General features: G+C 38.4%; 1 protein-coding gene across 2 annotated transcripts in view; it reads left to right on the forward strand.

Moving 5' to 3' along the window:
• The window catches only part of lrba (LPS responsive beige-like anchor protein), a 329,573-nt gene extending 308,111 nt beyond the window's left edge, over positions 1-21,462 (forward strand). Inside the window, exons 53-56 of one of the 2 annotated variants that reach the window (XM_051704960.1) lie at positions 6,645-6,746; positions 6,842-7,038; positions 19,460-19,611; positions 20,030-21,462. In XM_051704960.1, coding sequence (XP_051560920.1) covers positions 6,645-6,746; positions 6,842-7,038; positions 19,460-19,611; positions 20,030-20,120 — 542 coding nt within the window. In that variant the 3' untranslated portion in view covers positions 20,121-21,462. The remainder of the gene's footprint in view (positions 1-6,644; positions 6,747-6,841; positions 7,039-19,459; positions 19,612-20,029) is intronic. The other variant, XM_051704961.1, reaches the window with a different exon arrangement.
• Positions 21,463-22,576: the final 1,114 nt, after the last annotated feature.

Consider the following 22,576-nt stretch of genomic DNA (forward strand, 5'->3'; position numbering starts at 1 on the left):
GTCCACGGAAAATTTTAAAGATGTCAAAATGTATTTTTTAGAGCAAGTTTACTTGTTAACTTAAGACATGAATTAAATATGTTTGACGCAGTTACTGCCTCATTCTGCTTTCTAAAGACTAGTCAGAAATCATGAGATTAATCAAGATTTTTAGTCAAAAACTGTCTACTTAATATAAAGTAAATATTTTCCAGATTAATATAATATGTTTTGGCTTTAGCACAATGATGATATGAAACCTAGTTATTTAATTTAGCAAACAACATTGTCTTTATAATCTTGGAGTTACTTTATATTTTAGGTAGGGGGTCCCTCACGAGGGGGTAATCAGTTAGAATTTAGAGTTGTGACAAGCAAACACATTACACCAAAAGATTTATTAATTAATTAAATTATTAATTTTAAATTAAATTAAAAATATGTATAAATAATGAGATATTTTTCAAAATCAAAACATAAAAGTATTTGCACACTTTGTGGTTGTCAGACTTAGTGGAACATGTGCATAGTTAATGTGCTGAACACACCTGTGGTTCCTCTCCTAGCACACCTCCATGGGACCAGTTGGTTAAAACTAAGTATTACACATCTCTCTGCAGCACTTTATTTTGATTGGTCAGTCGCGCCATTCAGCAGTCTGATATTTCTGAATAACGACTACACATCCGGGGATAAAGTGATATCAGACCAACATCTGGGTATTGCGAGTCATTTTTCCTACTTCTCGTATCACTCTGCGATCACTATAAGGGAGATAATAAAAAAATGTCAACTTAGATCAACGTTTCATACCCATTTACCTTATTATTCAAGATAAGTGGTCTTGTAAGAAGACGGATAATAAACAGTTAGACGGACATTATTTCCAAAAAAACACACCAACTAGTACTCCAATGAAAACTAGAAGTGGAATGAAGCTGTTTCTAGAGACTCAGTATCCCACATAATAACGTTAATTCAATGCAAATCGATATTTTATGTCCATTCATTCATTTATTTGGTAGATAGCCAGGTAATAAGCAGGATAATATACAGCCAGCCGGTTTTTACCGGAACATAAACTCTTACAGGGTGATACAACACCCCTCTTACGCGTTGGGGTCCTGATCACCCTGTCAGGGTTTATTTTGTGATGATAACTGCTTTTTGGAGCCACTGTAGATTACAAAATACATAGCGTAAAAGTAGAACACATATTTTCTGTGAAATGTACCTGGGCCAAACATTGAGGTCATAACTTACAGTGTATCCAGATGTGCAGTATATTGTTGATCCTGTGCTGGACTTTAGGGGCAAACCCTAGGTGGCTGTTTAGGAGTATGAAGGAGTCCTTTGATTTAAGAAAAGAACTACTGGCTGTGTTTAAGTCAGACCATCTGAAAAACATCTTTAAGACTTCCTGTGATGTTCTGTCACTCAAAAATCACTTGCTTACTTGCTCCACATAAAGTTGAAGTCAGAAGTTTACATACACTTAGGTTGAAGTCATTAAAACTCATTTTTTAACTACTACACAGATTTAATACTAGCAAACTATAGTTTTGGCAAGTCGTTTAGGACATCTACTTTGTGCATGACACAAGTAATGTTTCCACAGATTTTTTCACTTTTAATTGACTATATCACAATATCAGTGTGTCAGAAGTTTACATACACTAAGTTAACTGTGCCTTTAAGCAGCTTGGAAAATTCCAGAAAATGATGTCAAGCATAATTTAGCTTCTGATAGGCTAATTGGGGTCAAATGGAGGTGTACCTGTGGATGTATTTTAAGGCCTACCTTCAAAGTCAGTGCCTCTTTGCTTGACATCATGGGAAAATAAAAAGAACCTCAGAAAAAAATGTGGACCTCCACATGTCTGGTTCATCCTTGGGAGCAATTTCCATACGCCTGAAGGTGCCACGTTCAAACAATAGTACGCAAGTATAAACACCATGGGACCACACAGCCATCATAACACTCAGGAAGCAGACGCATTCTGTCTCTTAGAGATGAACGTAGTTTGGTGCAAAAAGTGCAAATCAATCCCAGAACAACAGCAAAGGACCTTGTGAAGATGCTGGAGGAAACAGGTAGACAAGTATCTATATCCACAGTAAAACGAGTCCTATATCGACATAACCTGAAAGGCTGCTCAGCAAGGAAGAAACCACTGCTCCAAAACCGCCATAAAAAAGCCAGACTACAGTTTGCAAGTGCACATGGGGACAAAGATCTTACTTTTTGGAGAAATATCCTCTGGTCTGATGAAACAAAAATTGAACTGTTTTGTCCATAATGATCATCGTTATGTTTGGAGGAAAAAGGGTGAGGCTTGCAAGCTGAAGAACACCATCCCAGCCGTGAAGCATGGGGGTGGCAGCATCATGTTGTGGGGGTGCTGTGCTGCAGGAGGGACTGGTGCACTTCATAAAATAGATGGCATCATGAGGAAGGAAAATGATGTGGATATATTGAAGCAGCATCTCAAGACATCAGCCATGAAGTTAACGTTCGGTTGCAAATGTGTCTTCCAAATGGACCATGACCCCAATCATACCTCCAGAGTTGTGGCAAAATGTCTTAAGGACAACAAAGTCAAGGTACTGGAGTGGCCATCACAAAGCCCTGACCTCAATCCGATAGAAAATTTGTGGGCAGAACTGAAAAAGCGTGTGCGAGCAAGGAGGCCTACAAACCTGACTCAGTTACAGCAGTTCTGTCTGGAGGAATGGGCCAAAATTCCAGCAACTTATTGTGAGAAGCTTGTGGAAGGATACCCAAAATGTTTGACCCAAGTTAAACAATTTAAAGGCAATGCTACCAAATACTAACAAAGTGTATGTAAACTTCTGACCCACTGAGAATGTGATGAAAGAAATAAAAGCTGAAATAAATCATTCTCTCTACTATTATTCTGACATTAAATAAAGTAGTGATCCTAACTGGCCTAAGACAGGGAATGTTTTCTATGATTAAATGTCAGGAATTGTGAAAAACTGAGTTTAAATGTATTTGGCTAAGGTGCATGTAAACTTCTGACTTCAACTGTACATTTTATTTTGAGTCCAGTCACCAACAGTCTGACATCAGTCCCACATCAGTCATAAAAGACTCTCACTGGACTTTGTATTTTCCAAACTGTACACATAAAACCATCCATGTCTCCTGCAATTTATACCACATGTCATTACCCTCCACTCCCCATCGAGGTTCTGATCACCCTGTTGGGGTTTTATTTTGCAATAGTGACCGTCCAGCTGTCTGTACATAATCCCATACGTGACCTCGGGCTCATGTTTTATTTAATGTCTTTGTTCATGGAGCACAGGTCCTCTCAGAGGAGGATGCACTGGTCTGCAGCTCCGGTTTGCAGGTCTAAAGGCTGTCATGTTGCACATGGATGGACTAATAAGTCTTCATTGCAGAGTTTGGAGGTGTTTTGTAAGATACAACACCTACTGAGATTTCTGAGAGTGAATATAGCTTCACTGCACCATACACACTCACCATAAAACAGGTGCTTGTGTGCTTGTCTGCTTATGATTGCAGTAATTACATAATTGCATGGTAGACAACCATTAAGCAACATAATTTAAACTTTACAAGTGCAGCTATTATATCCTGTGGGGCATAACCCAAAAATGGGTTGAAGGTCTGTTATGATGGGGTCGCAGGGAAAAAACAAACGTATCCTGCCTTTTTGTTGACATTAAAGACTGTGCGTCCAGTGAAACTCATCTGTCACTTATTAAAAGCTAGACTCTTCTCAATAACCATACACAAAAGTATGCAAAGTAAAATAAATAAATAAACATTGTTTTCAAACAGCTTTCCGAATACGCCTGCAATCTGCTACAGATAGTACCATCCCCATCTCACGCCACTGGTTGAGACAATGGTGTTGTGTTGGGCTTGACGGCAGGGACAGTTCTGGGGTCAGTGGACATTCGGGGCTTAGCCCAGACCTCTGTGGATACATTTGGGCCATCCGTTGATTAAATATCAGAATATAATTTACTTTACATTAAATGTTACATCTGTAAGATGTCATTTATATAGTAATTCTTTAAATATTACTGAAGGTCCCACTAACTTTTGTCTCGGCTTCAGATGTGCTCGAAGATTAGAAATTGTGTGCTTTTAACACTGTGTAGGGGAGAGCGGGGCACAAACTAACACTTTTTGGATATTTTCGCTTATTTTGGTGAGGGGAGTGGCTTATTTTGGGATTGTTTTTCCAGACCTGGTTGCTTGTTTCTCTTGCAAGGTCTGGCAACAGTGCAATTGGTATTTTACCGACCCATTAAAGTATTGACATTTAAAAAACACTTTATTAACCGTTCTTTTATTTTGTTCTAACCGGTTACCATTTTGAAAGCAGGCTGCGGAACTTCTGAACCGGAATGAAAAAATACAGTTTTTGCTCAGAACGAACCGAAATGCATTTCGTTTTTAGTCCCTGGTTACAACGTGCCCCGCTTAACAGCTGAGGGGCACATTGTAACATGACGAAATTGCAGCTTAAAATCCCCCTCTAACAATTGTATCCGATCCAATTAAAATACACAGAAGATAAACTAAATATTATGTCAATAAAAGCCATCGATTTACTTTGTCATATATAATATTGCAGTAATTTTGACACTTGACATTGAACACGCTACAAAGCTACAGCAAAGGCCAATATAATGCAAGTAAATAGATGAAGACACAACACACGCATAAAGAGGAAATATGTAAATTACAAATCTGACTGCATGGAATTAAATATAGTTTGTTCTAATTGGGGTTCATTGTAATGCAGTGTTACAGCGTGCCTCACCAGCGCAACGGTGATTTTAAACCTGGCTAGCTAAGAATGAAAAGACTATGCAAGATGCTAGCTAACAGATTTGAGGGTAAAATAATACCAAGTTTGCCTCATTTTAAATATACACTAAAAACACAGATGAAAATTAACTTCTATGTGATTTTTGTAAAAATCTTGCTACTTTAAAATGAACTTTTGGCGATATCTCCCAAAGTTTTTTGAATTTTGCCGCAATTTGTTCTCCGCACAGTGTTGCTGTGGAATAAAGTAAACAAATGAAGTTTCATCTTACCAGTGTGTGTGGAAACATTTAAACCATGTGTGTTACAACTAGCCTGTGTTAGTTTGTGCCCCGCTCTTCCCTACTTAAAAACTTGATTAAAAAAAACACTAAATTGTCCCTTTCGGTTATGCATAGTTTGTTTAAAAGATAGCAGGCTGTAAATAGGCTAAAATAGGTGCTTGTGAGAAAGTTTTGCCAGAGTTTGCGAGGTTCATGGTAACGTGTCTTAATAAAAGAATTTTGTAAAAAATGCAAATGTCCTGGCTCATGAATTAAAGTTTGCAAATTCCTCAAGCACATCTTTGTATTTTGTTTTTAGGGTTATATATCTTAATATTTAGTACTTTACTGCATCTGGATGGACCAACTCAACACCGACACCAGACACACACAGCCGCAATCTCGTGTCACGCACGCTCGTCACGCATGCACGCACATGCATGAGTGCTAGAAAACAGCTAGCTGCTAACAAAACAGCGCATGTGCACTATATCGATTATGGTGTTATTTGGTGTTATCGATACTGTAGAAAGACAGGTATTATTAGATTACTTAATATTAAAATATATTGTTCAAATATTAAAATATACTATGTTTTAGTATCAACTTGATACAAGCACTGGTACTGACATCACTACAAGATGATAAAAACATTCGGGCTTTATGGAAAACATTCGTTATTAATAGTGCCACAGAGACAAGGCAAGTTTATTTATAAGTTTATTTATATTTCATACACCATGGTAATTCAAAGTGCTTTACATGGAAATTATAAAGAAAATAAAAGATACATAAAAGTCCATTGTAAAATTACTTAAAGGAACAGTTCACCCAAAAATGAAAATTCTCTCATTTACTCGCCCTCATGCCATCCCAGATGTGTATGACTTTCTTTCTTCTGCAGAACACAAATGAAGATTTTTAGAAGAATATTCCGGCTCTGTAGGTCCATACAATGCAAGTGAATGGGAAACAAAAAAGCACAAAGTCCGCATCAAAGTAATCCAGACGACTCCAGTGGTTTAATACAAATCGATATCTTTGGTGTGGGTGAGAAACAGACCAATATTTAAGTCCTTTTTTACTATAAATTCTCCTCCCTGCCCAGTAGGGGGTGATATGCACGAAGAATGTGAATCGCCAAAAACAAAAGAAGAACTAACACTTTAAAATGTTACACACTTCATCTTTAAGGTACATAAATTGTCAATTAGGCCTATGCAGTTCATGGTAATATTAATACATATCAGTGTTTGATTTTAAGAACATTTTGTGTACTTTTGTACTATAATTCTAGTGTTTTGTTGGGTCCGATGTCCAATGTAAAATCAGTTGAGAACCTCTGCTGCATGGTGTAATATAGTGTTGTTTTGTTGATTATTTTTATGATGTCAATTATAAACTCTTTTTTTGCATTTGTGTGATTGCTTTCATTGTGTTTGACCATTAACTTTGTGTGTGTGTGTGTGTGTGTGTGTGTGTGTGTGTGTGTGTGTGTGTGTGTGTGTGTGTGTGTGTGTGTGTGTGTGTGTGTGTGTGTGTGTGTGTGTGTGTGTGTGTTTCTCCAGCAGAGTTTGTGACTCCCCGGGCGATCTTGACGGGTCATGACTGTGAGGTGACATGTGCCAGTGTGTGTGCAGAGTTGGGACTGATCATCAGCGGATGCAGAGGTAAGCCAAACCTCTCACAGATACACACATACACATGCATTGAATTATTTGTTCCTGTGAAATTCTAAAATACATTTCCAATACTTTGTTAACAGAGGGTCCGTGTCTGATCCACTCAATGAACGGTGACCTGCTGAGGACTTTGGAGGGTCCACATGGCAACATGCGGCCACGTTTGGTTCTGTCCTCCACCGAGGGACATTGTGTCATTTATTATGACAAGGGCCACTTTTGCATTTTCAGCATCAATGGAAAACTCCTGGGACACATGGAGGTGGAGGATAACATCAAGGTAAATATGAATCATCAGGGCTCAACAATTTATGTTCATAATTTTATATATATATATATATATATGTTTTATAAGTTTCAGAAAAATATATTCATCTGATTTATTATTAATTGATCATTTTATTGTATTTTTATTTTTTTATTATTATATTTATGTTTTTTCACATGTACACATTTTTATGTTTACAAGGCATAAAAACACATGCATGATCAACATAAACATTGAAACATAAGATGGCAAGAACTGGCCTGATAGGGCATGTGAAAGTTCAATCAGTTGGCCTGAAACTCTCTCACGCTTGACCCGGGTCATCCTTATGGTTAAGCCCTAGCCATGAAGAACCAGTTTTTCCATTAAACTCTACAATTAATCAACAATCATCTGTCATTTCATTCCAGCCAGGGCCACAGGTTGAGCAGCTCACTCAAGTCCATTTGTACCTCTTTTTTTTTCTGTCCCTTTCTACCTCCCTCTGTTCTCAGTCTGAGTGCTTTATCATGTTAGCTGCCTAGAGCCTGATTAAAAGCTGGCATGAGCTTGGGCTCTTTCTCTCTCCCTTTCCTACACCTCACTTTCTTTTGGCTCCTGAACCCTCAGGGCCCAGAACAATTCTTTGATCTGCAGGGCTACAAAATGCCACTGAGCCTGTGTGTGTCTCATGACTCTGTATATGAGAGAAAGAGAGAGGGGGGTATGGCCAGCAGCTAGCCCTCCTGCATGAGAGGAGACATTTGTCACTGGTGGGCAGAGGTCCCAAAATCGGCCAGCTCTCTTTTCCTCATTCCCCCTCCATCACTTTCTCTTTCCTCTGGGCCTGGGAAAATTCACAGAGCCCCTCTACAACCCCCGCTCTCTCTCACATACCCACACCTGCATCCCATTTAACAGGCCGGCTCTTTTACGCACTCCTCTGCTCTCTGCTGCTCCAAGCTTGATTAGTTTCCTCATTGTGTCCAGCTTTCATTTGTTTTCAATAAACAGCAAAGTCTGCAGTGGCAGGGCAGAGGGGCGCTTTCCCTCTTTAATGCTGCAAAATCATATGCTACTCCTTTATTATTCAACACATTTTATTTTACAGAACCCGAATACTGCCTTTACTTTGTACACTGGTAATAATATTTAGCACTATGAACAAAGATGGTGGACTCCCTGACCGACAGATTATGTTCCACTAAGTAAATAGATCAAATAGTTTGAAAGAATTAATTAGTAAAGCTTGCAAGCATCACTATTAGTATCGCTTATTCTTTGGCTCACCAATACAGATATTGGGAGCCAGTGTAAGAGAGTTTCAGGCCAGTTGACAGAACTGTCACTTGCCCCATCGGGCCTCGGCTGTGTTGTCAATATATCTTACATTTGTTGAGGACCGCCCCAAACTCTATTGGTGCCCTAGGCGAGATTTTAGATTGGCACCTCCGAGATCCCATCCACTTTGGGTGGATTGTTTGCAGTCCATTTTTGTGCAAAACATCAAGCTGCACACGCCTGGACCTCTTCGTGGCAAAATCATCATTGACATTTATTTAATACATTTAAAGGAATATTCCGGGTTCAATACAAGTTGAGCTCAATCGACAGCATTTGTGGCATAATATTGATTACCACAAAAATTTATTTTGACTCGTCCCTCCTTTTCTTTTAAAAAAAGCTCAAATGTGGGTTACAATGAAGCACTTACAGTGGAAGTCAATGGGGCCAATCATTGAACGTTAAAATACTCACTGTTTCAAAAGTTTAGACACAAGACATAAACAATATGTGTGTTAACGTAATTATATTATGTTAACACTCATAATTAAAAAGTTATAGCCAATTTTACAACTTTGTTACCATGACGATGTAATGTCAACAAACCCTAACCCCTAAAACGACTGTAAAAATGACGATTTAAACAACTTTACAGCTCAAATAATACATGAGTTTTAACAGTAGAATTAATGTAAGTGCTTTTATATAATGATAACCTTCACATTTCTGTGTTTAAACCCTCCAAAAATTGGCCCCATTGACTTACATTGTAAGTGCCTCACTGTAACCTCGATTTTTGTCCTTTTCTTTTTTTTTAAAGAAAAGGAATGACGAGTCGAAATACATTTTTGTGGCAATCAACATTATACCACAAATTCTGTGGATTGAGCTCAACTTGTATTGAACCCGGAACATTCCTTGAAGGAATATTAACATTAATACATTTAATAATGGCCATAAAATAAAAAACAAAAAGATCAGATGCCATTAAAAATCATTTTTATACTACACCTCACACTTTTCAGTCCTCCTGCGGTGCCCAGGAACTTCCCTGAAGATCATATTTTAATGACAAATGCTGTTTTGGCGTTTTGTTCTTGTTATATTTAGTATGAGTAGGATTTTCTGATTTTTATTTTTTTCCAATGACACAAAAGTGCCAGCTTTACAGGTCCAATACGGAGGTTGCACTACAATTATCTGATGGCCCTAGTTGAAATTTTCCATCATGGTCTATTTTTTATCAGTCATATTAGTTTAAATGTCCCTGATACACGTAGTACATTTGATGTTTTCTCGACATAGTCAACGTTTTCAGGTGAAAATTACAATGTGTGGCAAGCACGAGTCTGATGAAACAGGTGTCCTATTTAATCATTTGCAGAGTTGGGGAACGTACTTCTAAAAGTGTACTTGCAATATGGATTCTTCTAGCTGCAGAGCAATCTGTCGATCCTTTTCGCATGCACAGACATACAGTATGCGCAGAAAGCAGGCAGTCTCGCGAGCAAAAATAGTACTTTGAAAGCGTGTGCGCTCTGCTGCAGCTGCTCTCAGCCAAAAATAATCACATAGGGACACGAAAACACTTAACTGACGCGCAGTAACAAATATACTGACTGTATGATATTCCTAACTGTAGAGAGCACCTTAAAATGAAGATGAAGTTGGGGGCCTGGGAAGCTCAGTGGTAAAATACGCTGGCTACCACCCCTGGAGTTCGCTAGTTCGAATCCCAGGGCGTGTTGAGTGACTCCAGCCAGGTCTCTTAAGCAACCAAATTGGCCGGTTGCTAGGGAGGGTAGAGTCACATGGGGTAACCTCCTCGTGGTCACTATAATGTGGTTCGTTCTCGGTGGGGCGCGTGGTGAGTTGAGCGTGGTTGCCGTGGTGGATGGCGTGAAGCCTCCACACACACTGTGTCTCCGTGGCAACGCGCTCAACAAGCCACGTGATAAGATGCGTGGATTGATGGTCTCAGATGCGGAGGCAACTGGGATTCATCCTCCGCCACCCGGATTGAGGCGAATCTCTTCTTGACCACGAGGACTTAAAAGCGTACTGGGAATTGGGCATTCCAAATTGGGTGGAAAAAAAAAAAAAAAAAAATACAATAAAATAAAATGAAGACCAAGCCAAATCCCGGAAATTTAAAGCCAATTTTGAAATCCAGGCCAGATGCTTTATTTCAGATCCGGAAAAGACAAAAAACATTTTGCAGGTGTAGAGGGGCACACAGCTGTCATGAGAGGGTGCACTTCTGAAAAAAATCCTCTCGTGTGGCGCCCCCCTGTTATTTTGCGCCCTAGGCAACCGCCTATGTCGCCTATGCCAGGGGCCGGCCCTAATCATATTTCTTCACTTTCCAACAAAGGTATTAAAAAAAATTAATAAGTTAAATAACATAAAAATATACATACAAAAATTTGTGTTGGGGCCACTGAAAAATCCTTTGTCTAAAGGCCAGAATATCATAGAAACATGGGGGTGGGCTCTTTTGACTTGGGCCAGTAAATAACCACCCACAAAGCCCAAGCTTCATAGCAGTGAGTTTTGCACATGCAACGACCACTCAAATTTTATTTTGCAAATCTAGTTAATTATTTTCCTTGATCATTAACTTTTAGTCAAAACAAAATCCAGTTATCACTGATCTACATGAGGCAAATTATTTAACACAAGCAAACACACTTTTGTACACTGCTCTGAACTCCTCTCATGCCAGACAGAGCCTCACTGAGTTTTTGTGTGTGCATGTGTGTGTGTGTGGAAGAGATGATGTAGGTGGTTTTGTGTCTTTGTTGTTAAGTGTGTGGGTTGCTGGGACAATTTGTTGCAGTGGTTAAAGTAAGTCTTCATGCTGATGGTCTGACAGAACATTCATTTAGACAAGTAGAAATAATACATGAATGAATCTCTGGAGCCCACATCAGAGCGTCTTTCTGTTAGTAACCATTTTAGCAGACTTTTCTCAAGCCATCGGCACATACGCAATGGACTGCATTAAAGTCTTCATAAATCCAGGCTTTACTCGTGCCAGACATATCCTGACAAACTCAGACAAAAAAAAAGAGGCTCTCATCTGTGGGGCATCATCCAGCACAACCCTGTTGTTTAATATCACGGCCTCACTGTAATCATGCATCTTGGAGGATTCTGGAATGGCAGCCCAGGAGGAGACTTCTGATTTATGACTCTGACTCGACCTGGACATCTCTACTTCTCACAGACCTTTTCCAGACATGGTCCAGAGGGACCACTGTGCACACTGGATTATGTACTGATATATTTTCTCAGACATCTTTGGAAATTACAGCAAAGGACTTAAAGGGATAGTTCCCCCAAAAATAAAAATTATTTTACTCACGCTCATGTTGTTCCAAATTCTTATGACTTTCTTTGCTCTGTGGAACACTAAGGAGATGTTAGGCAGACTGTTAGCCGCAGTCACCATTCACTTTCATTGCATTCTGCCTAACATCTCCTTTTGTGTTCCACGGAGGAGAGGAAATCATATGGCTTTGGAAATGAGGGTCAGTAAATGATGACAGCATTTTCATTTTTTGGATGAACTATGCCTTTAACCCTTGTGCGTCAGTTTAAAAAAGTTATTCAGAGGTCCTTAGAGGACAAAAATGTCTGCGTCAAAAAACTGCCATAATAATATTATAGATTAATATTATTTTCCACTTCCAGTTAGTTTAATTTTTTTAACCATCAGTCCTGATCATAACTACCAAATATTCATTTATTTTCAGGATTTTAACCCTTTAAATGCAAGTTTGTTTATATAATGCCATTGTTGTTTTTTTATGGAGAGAAATTTTTTTTTTATTTTCCATATACTAAATGCTAAGGGGGTATTATTATTATTATTATTATTATTATATATATATATTTTTTTAATTATTTTGTTTTTGGGGTGGTGTTATCACAGTCTAGGATATGTCAATGATTAGCAGCAACATTGATTTTGATGCATTATTATTTTTTGTGCAGTGTCAAATTAAAAAAAAAAAAAAAAAACTCACACTCATGTCCTTAGAGGACAAAAATGTACGTATCAAAAAACTGCCATAAAAATATTATATATTAATATTATTTTCAACTTCCAATTAGTTAATTTAACCAACATCAGTCCTAATAAAAACTACCAAATATTCATTAATTTTCTTGATTTTAACCCTTTAAATGCCAGTTTGTTTACATTATGCCAATGTTGTTTTTTTACACACACACACACACACACATTTCTCACTACACACATACAAAACACACTCTGACATCCATACCAACACACACACACAATTTTAGCTGCATCATTTATTCAATTGTCCTGCAGTGCTCTATAATACGGCAAACAGAAAATAGGGAAAAAGCTTGTATTTGCTCCATAGGCTAAACATGATAAAAATGGCGCCATCTGGTGGAAAATATCAAAAATGTAAATTTTGAAGCCAGGGATCCTGAAAGCATAATATCATAGAATTCATGATTTTATGCTTTAATAGCACTGGGATCAAATATTGCAGTTTTAATGGGTTTCAATGGGGACATTTTTGTCCTGAAGGTCCTGAGTGTAACTATTTTGTGTATTATAGATGTATTATAGGAACTGAGGTTGAAATATCAAAATTCCCCAACAAATATACACCTTTGGCAAAATGGCATTAACGCCAGAATGATCAAGAAAAAATACAAAAATGTCCCAAAGGTCACACTAGGGTTAATTCATGTTGCAGCAGGGACTGAACTACATTATTATCAACTCCTGGCATGAGTCACAAACAGTGTTTTTAAAAGTTCATTTGAAGGATTTTGAAAAAAAAAATGAAGGGATAACTTTAAAGAATCATTCTTTTTGTCTTGACTATGATTAAATTAGACAAATTATTTTCTGTGTCATGCTTTCCTTCAGCTGCAGAGTTCAGATCACATTCAGAGGAGCTCATATGTCTGTACTGAGCTTCTGCTTTATAGCAGTACTGAAATGATGTGCTCTGGGGTTTGCCACAATGTAACTTGAACTCTAATTACACGCTTCTCAGACAAATCCAAAACAAATCAAAAGAGATCACATGCATGCAAATACTCTCTGATACCAGCTGCTGTAGTGGCCTGAAGTCTGCTGGATAGCGATCTAGCAGAACAGTCGCTGTGATTGATATCGGGAATGAGATAACTAGTATGTGTGTGTTTGAAAGATAAAGAGCAGGAGACTTTATTTATTAGTGGTGCTTACTAAGGCAAGTTTTGCTGATACTTGGGGGTAGAGATTTGAACAAACCCCTAACCCTAAGTATTAAAATTAGGCAAGTGACTCATCCTAAAACCATTTGTCCTACAGACATGAATGACAACTCAAATTGTGCAGCTTGTTGTGGAGAGATATGCTTTTACTCGTCTAAGCAATCAGACCTGATTTTCATATGGCGGGTGTGGGCTGTTTTGACTTGAGCCAGTAAGCAACCACCTAGTGTAGTGACTATCCAGAATAATCTAGCAACTGTCTACAACACCCTAGCATCATCCTGGCCACTCACAATTTCTTAAAGGGATAGTTTACCCAAAAATGAAGATTCTCTCATTTATTCACCCTCATGATATCCCAGGTGTGTATGACTTTCTTTCTTCAGCAGAACACATTTGAAGAAAAATAGAAAAATATCAAAGCTCAGTAGGTCCTTATAATGCAAGTGAATGGAGATTTCTCTTTTGAAGCTCCAAAAATCACAGACAGTCAGCAGGAATGTCATCCATATGACTCCAGCGGTTAAATTAATGTCTTCTAAAGAGACACGATCACTTTTGGTGTGAAAAAGCTAAATATTTATGTACTTTTTTAAACTCTTAATCATGCTTCCTGTCAGCAGCGGTAAGCACGTGTGATGTAATCACATTTGAATCATTTTAAAACACGCGAGAACTGAGGCATGTGCGTCACACGTTAATTTGACGATACTTTCATTCTAGTCTTTCAGCAAATCCACTGAAATGTATCTGGTTACCATGACAATGACGTCATGTGCTTGCCGCTTACGCTCTTTGTTGTCCTGTCAGTCAGTGCAAGAAGAAATGTACAAATAAAATGCATTTTCAGCAACGAGCTGAAAGAAGCCGATCCATTTCTTCGTGCAACACATGAAAGCGAGGTGTAAGCGGGATGTTTTACTGTCACTCTGAAGGTTCATTTCCCCACGAGCATGGAGATAAATCAGACAATGTCATATTCAGACAGCTGCACTGCACTTTTTATGCAGCACAAGCACTTAAATGTATAGATGTGGGAATTGTGTTTTGAATTAGGTTCTAATGTTGTGAATTTTGTGTTAAAATGTGGACCTGACATGACATGACAAGTCATTTCATAATTACACATGCAGTATGACATCATATGGATAGAATGGACTACACGGAATGTATACATAAAATAAAAAACTAAAAATGCGGTTTAATCATAAAAAGCTCAATCTAAAATCAAATATAAATTTTCACAAACTACATAGCCTATACAGTTAAGTGCAGAAGTTTGCATACTCCTTTCAGAATGTATACAAATATAACAGATAAACTGTTGATATATGAAGCCAAATTCTCTGGCCTGTTTTGGGACCAGTTCATGCATTGTTTAGACTGAATATAATTGTAAATAATTAATCATTCCATCTAAGGTAAATAAACAGTTGATGCAGTTAGTCATGGTTTTATATACAGTATTTAGTCTAAATAATGGCACTTAATAGCCACTTTGTGAACGCACTGTCCCGTTACAGCATCCTGTCCCACAAGAGTGATGGAACCGTCCCAATTGCGGTGTGTGTGTCGTGAATGAAAAAGTCCAGTGTGTTTGCTGTTCTATATTATCTGTGTTTCTCATGGGACCTCTAAAGTGTTACACAGCCCATATGTGCACAGGAAAACCAGATGAACAGAATAAATCTCTTACTCTGTCTGCCCTTCGCCGCAGGATACCACCGCTACAGCGGTTAAGAAACGGACTGTTCGCCAGGCTGGCCCCTGTGCATGCTGGGATAGAGAAGGGGTTGTGGGGGTTTGATTGGACAAGACAGTCTCTGGCAGGGCACACTCACTCTAAGGTCCACAGGGGTGTCAGTAAACCCCTCTAATCGCAGGCTAGCCGGATGCTCCAGATGTTCATCACCCTCTACAAAGAGCTTATTCATTGAGCCAAAAAACACACTTAAACAGCCCATCAGATGCTTATCAGTGGTATATATCATCAGGCAACATGAAAGGCCACAAATAGGTCATGGGTCCTTCTGAGATACAGTTAGTCGCGTTTTAACATACAGCATGATTTTGAGGTCAAGCAATTACAGCTGTTAGACTTTTTGTCAAGTCAATTTTATTTGAATAGTGCTTTTCACAATACACATCGTTTCATAGCAGCTTTACAGAAAATCATGCTGTAATGTCTAATATGTGATGTCGTTTAATGTCCCAATTGAGCAGTTTCTTTGAAAATCGTGCCGTCAGTTTTTTATATCAGTTAGCTATGTGCAAATCATGTTATATATTAATTGAATAAGCCAAGTAGATTTTTTGGTAGGCGATGATTAATATTAAAGGATATTAACGGAACTGTAAGATTAATGATTAAGTGTATTAAATAGTCCATCCAGAATTAACTGTGGAAGTGCACGTAAGAGAACTGATGGAAGCAGACAGTGTTACCTGCTGTTCAATTGGATTGCAGTTGATGCCATTTTATTCTCTGTGGAGTCCATCGTAAGATTGAGATGATGCTGTCAATGGTCGGTGAGGTGTGCCTTGCTGTCTGGGTGGTTGGCAGCAGTTTATCCTCTGTGAAGTCTATCGTAGTATACTAAAGTAACTACAACACCAGCAACACATAGCTGTGGGAGTGGGACATGGGGCTGAACCGAAGCTGGGTCTGGCAGGCTTTGCCCAAGTATAAGATAGAGAAACAAATGGAATAATATTAGCGTAGATGCCATTCATTTAATTTTGAAGCAGAGTTGTGGGATATGAGAAGTGTTTCTGGTTCCAACAGACCTGACTAATGAAGAATAACTACAAGTTGAGGAATGAATTTGGTGTATGCTTGGCTATGAGCCTTTAGTCTAGACTTAAACTGAGAGAGTGTGTCCCAAACAATGCTAGGAAGACTATTCCAGAGTTTAGGAGCCAAATAGGAAAATTATCTGCCTCCTCTTATGGATTTTTATATTCTAGGTACTATGAACAGGCCAACATTTTGTGAATGTGGTGGATTATAGTGCAGTAGTAGGTTGCTTAAGTACTAAGGGGCTAGACCATTTAAAGCTTTACAAGTAATTAGCAGAATTTTTTATTTGATACGAAACTTAACAGGCATCCAGTATAGTGATGATAAAATTGGGCTATGATCGTATTTATTGGATCTAGTAAGCACTCGTGCTCCTGCATTTTAAACCAACTGAATCTTATTTATTGAGCCTGCTGGACATACAATAATCTAGTCTTGAGGTCATGAAAGCATGAATTAGCTTTTTGGCATCAGAAACAGAAAAACAGCATGTGTCGTAACTTAGCGAAATTTTTGAGGAAGAAGAATGCTATTCTACAAACACTGGAAATGTGATTTTCATCAAACATGACACCCAAGTTCTTAACTATAGAAGATGAGAGCCAAATTATTTTCATATCTCATGTTCTAGGTTTTTGGTTTAATAATTAATACCTCTGTTTCGTCAGAATTGAGTACAAGGACATTTTTAGCCACCCAGCCTTTGATATCGTTAATACACTCTTCTAACTTAGAGAATTGGGAGATTTCATTACTTCTCAAGGAAGTATAAAGTAGAGCTGAGTATCATCGGCATAACAGTGAAAACCAATTCCATGGTTCCTGATAATGTCTCCCAAGGGAAGCATATACAAAGAGAAAAGCAGAGGACCTAATACTGAGCCCTGTGGCACGCCTTACTTAAATTTTGCCTAATCTTACAATTCCTCATCTACACAAAAAAAGAGGTAGTGGTTGAATAAATAGGAGCTAAACAATGCTAATGCCTGTCCAACATAATTCTCAAGCCTATCAAAGAGAATGTCGTGAACTATAACACTAGATCTAATAACTCTAAAAGAGATGAATCCGAGGTCAGATGATAATAGCAAGTCATTTGTAGCTGATAAGTGGCATCTCTATATTATGGTGGGGCCTAAATCCTGAATGTAATTCTTCACAAATATCATTTCTCTGTAAAAATGTACATAGTTGGGAGCGCATTACCTTTTGTAGTATTTTAGACATAAATGGGAGATTTGAGAGTTTTGGGGTTCTATTTTCGTGAGCGCGCAAAGCACAGCGCTACGCGCAATGACCGTGCACAACGTCTTATCCAATTTTCATGATCGCTAATTCTAATCGCAAATTTCACAAAGTGCAAGTGGGCATGGGTGGGAGTGTTTGCGCTATTGTGGGTGTATGCGTGCAAACTGTGAGTCTATTGTATGTTAATGAAGTGGCCCAATGTGCAGTTTGCTATTTTACTGAGAAATAGGTCGTTGCGCTAAGATGTTTGAAAACCATTTCTTAACTATCTAAAAATAGACCATGATGGGAATTTTACAACGGTGTACATCAGAGTGATAGATTGTTTTCTAGTGCAACCCGTATAGCAAATGATTTCTTTGAAAAGCAGAGAACAGCATGGCATTTCTGTAGAATCTTTCCCAGTAATCATGAATATTATAGGAAAAACACAGCTTTAACACAATCATTTTCTCCAAATGGGTAAAAGCTTCATGAACACTCAGTTTTCATTGATTGTGTGAGTTGTAACGCCTTCTGATTGGTGAACTTCAGGTAGATCACCAAATTGGCTTGTTCAATCGCACACACCTCACGAATTCAAGCCGAAAGCGCCTGAATTTTTTAGACAGTTTTAAAAATTATCGGGAGGTCGTGAGCTGCTCATAAGCTGCTCGACTCTGCTCATAATTCCTCTCACACGATGCGAGCCGCGACCACACGAGCTCCAATGATTTCCATGAGATCTGGAAAAAATCGGTCGGGAGCATGCACGCCTTTATATACATAAAAAAATATATAAATAAAGAAGGAAAAGGTATGAGATTTGTGTTACACTATCTATAGGTCATGGTTTATTTTTCAATTATTATTATTATGTTTAAGTCTAAAGGTATTTTTCCACCTGTTGTCGTAGAGTGATTTTTAAGTCACTGTAAAATGGGCTGGTGGAAAAAGTTGGAGAGAGTAAAAAGTTTGAAATTGGTAGGCTATAATATTTTTGGTTTATTTTTATTGTGTTTCAGTACGTTAATTTAATTAATCAAAATCGACCGGTAGAAGTGAAGTGCGTGCCGATACAATCACCGTTAATACCAGCCACGATTTGTGTGTCAGTAGATGAAAATAATTAATAATACTAACGTTCTCTGTAATTTAACAGAGCGTACATCCAAATTCAGAAGAGAATCACATTTTCCATGCGTATAAAAGGAGCATGTTACTGTCATAGAAATATGCTCGACAATCTTCAAAACGCAGTTAATGCACAAAAGAACGTAATTTTAAATTCTTGTAATTCACTGTGTACGGTCCATTTACACTACTGACTTCTTATGAATGTGCTGTCTTTGTTTATATCGCTGGTGCTTGAGGGAATGAACTATAGGATGTAGACGGTGCAATAACCGGAGAAAAAAATCAGAATTAAATTGCACTTAATCCAGCCCATTTGCCCGTGCGGTTTTGCCAAACCTACTTGCGCCCAGACTTAGAGCGTCCTTGCACGAAAATACCAAAATGATATGGCCATGCCCACTGACTTTGCGTGTATGACTTATGGAATAGCGCTGCGCTTAATGCTAGCACTCTTAAAATAGGGCCTTTAGTGTTTACAGCCAAGCCTAAAATATCTTCAAAATGTATTTACATGGCTTCTATTTCCCAGCGCACATGCAACAGGATCCAAAGTTCATAGTACTGAAGGATTTTAAAAACTTATGAAAAGGTGTTACATTAACCCAAACTGTCTCTACACACAGGCTTTGACTTGGAAAATTTAAAAAATACTGACTGAGTGTATGAAGTGTGTGCTGACTATGTATCCTATTTAACATATACACTGTCCTCTACTTATTGAGAAGTATCGACTGTCCACTGTGTGTCTTGTTCTAGGCGATGTTGCTGAGTAAAGATGGACAGTATCTGCTCTCTGGAGGAGATGGAGGAGTTCTTTCCGTGTGGCAGATTCATGATCTCAAACAGCTATTCACTTACCCAGGATGTGATGCTGGAATCCGCTCCATGGCCATGTCACATGACCAAAGGTAGTATACTAGAGCATGTGAGCGGCGTGGAGCGAGTTGTCACCTGAATGCACTTAATAAAATCCTACAGCAACAAAAACCGTCTCTCCTAATTCGCTAGGAATTCCGACTTGGATTATTTTTTAGTTGCCAGCTGATTAAGTTGTCCAGATACAGGATATAATCATGTTTAATACTCACTGCATAATTAATCAGCAAAGCTAAATACATTTTCGGATGGTTCAGTTGCACGTGTCAGCAGTGTGTAAATGCAGTCGACACTCCCATCTCTGGAATGTATACAGAAATCGCTTATCCCATTTAGGTTTTTGTAGTTTGAACAGGACAAAACATGTGCAATCTGATTTTACAAGCACAATCCAAACAACATGCGTAAATGTGATCTAATATCCTTTTTGTCATCATCTCCCCTGTGTAGATGCATCGTCACTGGTATGGCGTCCGGTAGCATTGTTCTCTTCTACAATGACTTCAACAGATGGCACCATGAATATCAAACTAGATACTGACCCAATGACAACAGAGGGAACACAGCAGCCGTGGCAATGGCACAGGCAGACCCACTCTGCCACATTTCAAAAAGGCACTAATACCAATAGTCATGAATGTATTCTACATATTTAAAGAAGCAAACTATTTTTTAAAGATGGTTCATTGATATATTTTGTAGATCTTTGGAATTTCATATTAAATAAATCCTTGGGGGAGAGGTAATGTAACTAATATTTGACAGAAAGAAAAAAAATCTATTTTTAGCTGGAAAAGTCTATTTTCATCTCGACTCCAGTGAAAAAGATGGTTCTGAGTGGTCAATAGCTAAATGATTTACATCTAGTGTCCCTTGAATTGAATAGATTTCTTGTGTACTTTTTGGGTGGGTGATTGATTTTATTTTATTGTTTTCAGTTGCTGTGATTGTTTTGACAGGATGCCTCTAAACATGATGTTTTGTAGTTTTAATGGCTCCTTGAAACAGTTCTCTAAGCTAACAGAAAGCTGCCTCTATTTTTGGAGAAATAAGCCACTCTGCTACTGTAAGTAGAACTGTCCTGAGTGTCCTCTTCATTCAATTATATTCATAGAATTAGCTTTTTGAAGACATACCAAGGCATCTGCTTCAGATACTCACTTTATTAATAGAAATATGTCTTCACCTTTTTCTAATGAAGTTTTTTCGGTGTTTGTTAAATGTGAATCTACATTTGAATGAGAGTCATTTAGAGTTGATGGTAATTAACCTCTTGGTTGGAAAAAAGTTATTCGGGGTGTCTTTTTTATCTTTTCTGTTTGTTTTTTTGTGAGCACCATATCTATCAAGCATTCAGGCATCACATGGAGGAAATGCTAGTGAAAAGAGACAGGAGAAAATATTAATTCAACATCCATTTGGAAGTGTCATCAAACAGCGTTTTGAATTTTCACCAAATGTGCTTTTACCCTAAATGTAGAGATGAACGAGGGCCAAGCCTGATGTACGTTATAATGGAGATCTGTTAGGCTGAGATCAAAGCTGAAACTCGCCTTTAAAGAATACCACTGTATTAGATCTTCAGCACAACCAGCTCAAAGTATAATCCCAGAGATTACACTCAGGGCAAGCAGGTGTCTGTGAAATGACAAAAAAACATTTCTTCCTTGGGTTGAGTCAACCTCGGTGTGACTCTTGACAATGACTAATGCAGTCTCTTTCTTTCTTTCTTTCTTTCATAGTTAATGCTATCATTATTGTTATATCATGTAATTAATGAGCTCTATGGCAACAGTTTGAAATGAGCATCTTATGACATGTGTGATGAACTCAATAAAATGGCATTTTGTACCAAGAAATTAGTTGCAAACAATTTATATTATTATTTATTTATTTATTTATTTTGGATGTGTTAAGAGTATTTTATTAATTTGTCCATCCTTCCAACTGTTAGGCCAATAAAACCTTCGAAATTCAAGCTTTTCAAACAAGGCTTTGACAAGCCAACATCAACGTTTGTCCTGATTTTTCAGTAGCCTTTGTTACAGTAACCAACATTAAATTATTGTGCTAACTATTGTCAAAGTTTTAGAAAGGCTGCATTACTTTTAACAATAGCCTAAATTACTACCACACCTGGAGTCGTGAGTTCGAATCCAGGGCGTGCTGAGTGACTCCAGCCAGGTCCCCTAAGCAACCAAATTGGCCCGGTTGCTAGGGAGGGTAGAGTCACATGGAGTAACCTCCTCGTGGTCGCTATAATGTGGTTCTCGCTCTCGGTGGGGCGCGTGGTGAGTTGTGCGTGGATGCCGCAGAGAATAGCGTGAAGCCTCCACACACGCTATGTCTCCATGGTAACGTGCTCAACAAGCCACGTGATAAGATGCGCAGAATTGACTGTTTCAGACGCAGAGGCAACTGAGATTCGTCCTCCGCCACCCGGATTGAGGCGAGTCATTACGCCACCACGAGGACTTAGAGAGCATTGGGAATTGGGCATTCCAAATTGGGGAAATTAATAACCTATATTAATGGTGTGCTTACCCCTAAAGAAATTAATTAGGTAACTTATTAGGTACGTATATCATATTGGACTTTCACTGACTTTCACAGGCATGGATGCAGCATCATTCAAACGCAGTAGTTTTCAGTCACAGATGCCGTTGTTGAAATTCACTATTCACTTCAAACTCTCTGCAGCGCGCACACACACACATTCGTAGAAGGGTATGACGTTTGGGCATCATAAGTCTCAGCAATGTAAGGAGGGAAATTTCTGGACCTGCTGGTATTTGTCCCATCTCTCCACCTAAGATGAAGTTGGAGTTTTCGTGCTAAAACAGAAATGCCTGCATAGAGGAAAAGGTTTGAAGTGTAAAATTGTGATCATACTTGCCACAAATAAGTTGTTGGCACTCAAAGAATTAGCAGACATATTTGACTTTTTGCAGGTGGGCTGAAATGTACAGACTCCAGCGACTTGTTCAGATACCTGTG

The sequence above is a fragment of the Myxocyprinus asiaticus genome, chromosome 8, assembly GCF_019703515.2.
Source record: "Myxocyprinus asiaticus isolate MX2 ecotype Aquarium Trade chromosome 8, UBuf_Myxa_2, whole genome shotgun sequence".
NCBI classification, from domain to species: Eukaryota; Metazoa; Chordata; class Actinopteri; order Cypriniformes; family Catostomidae; genus Myxocyprinus; species Myxocyprinus asiaticus.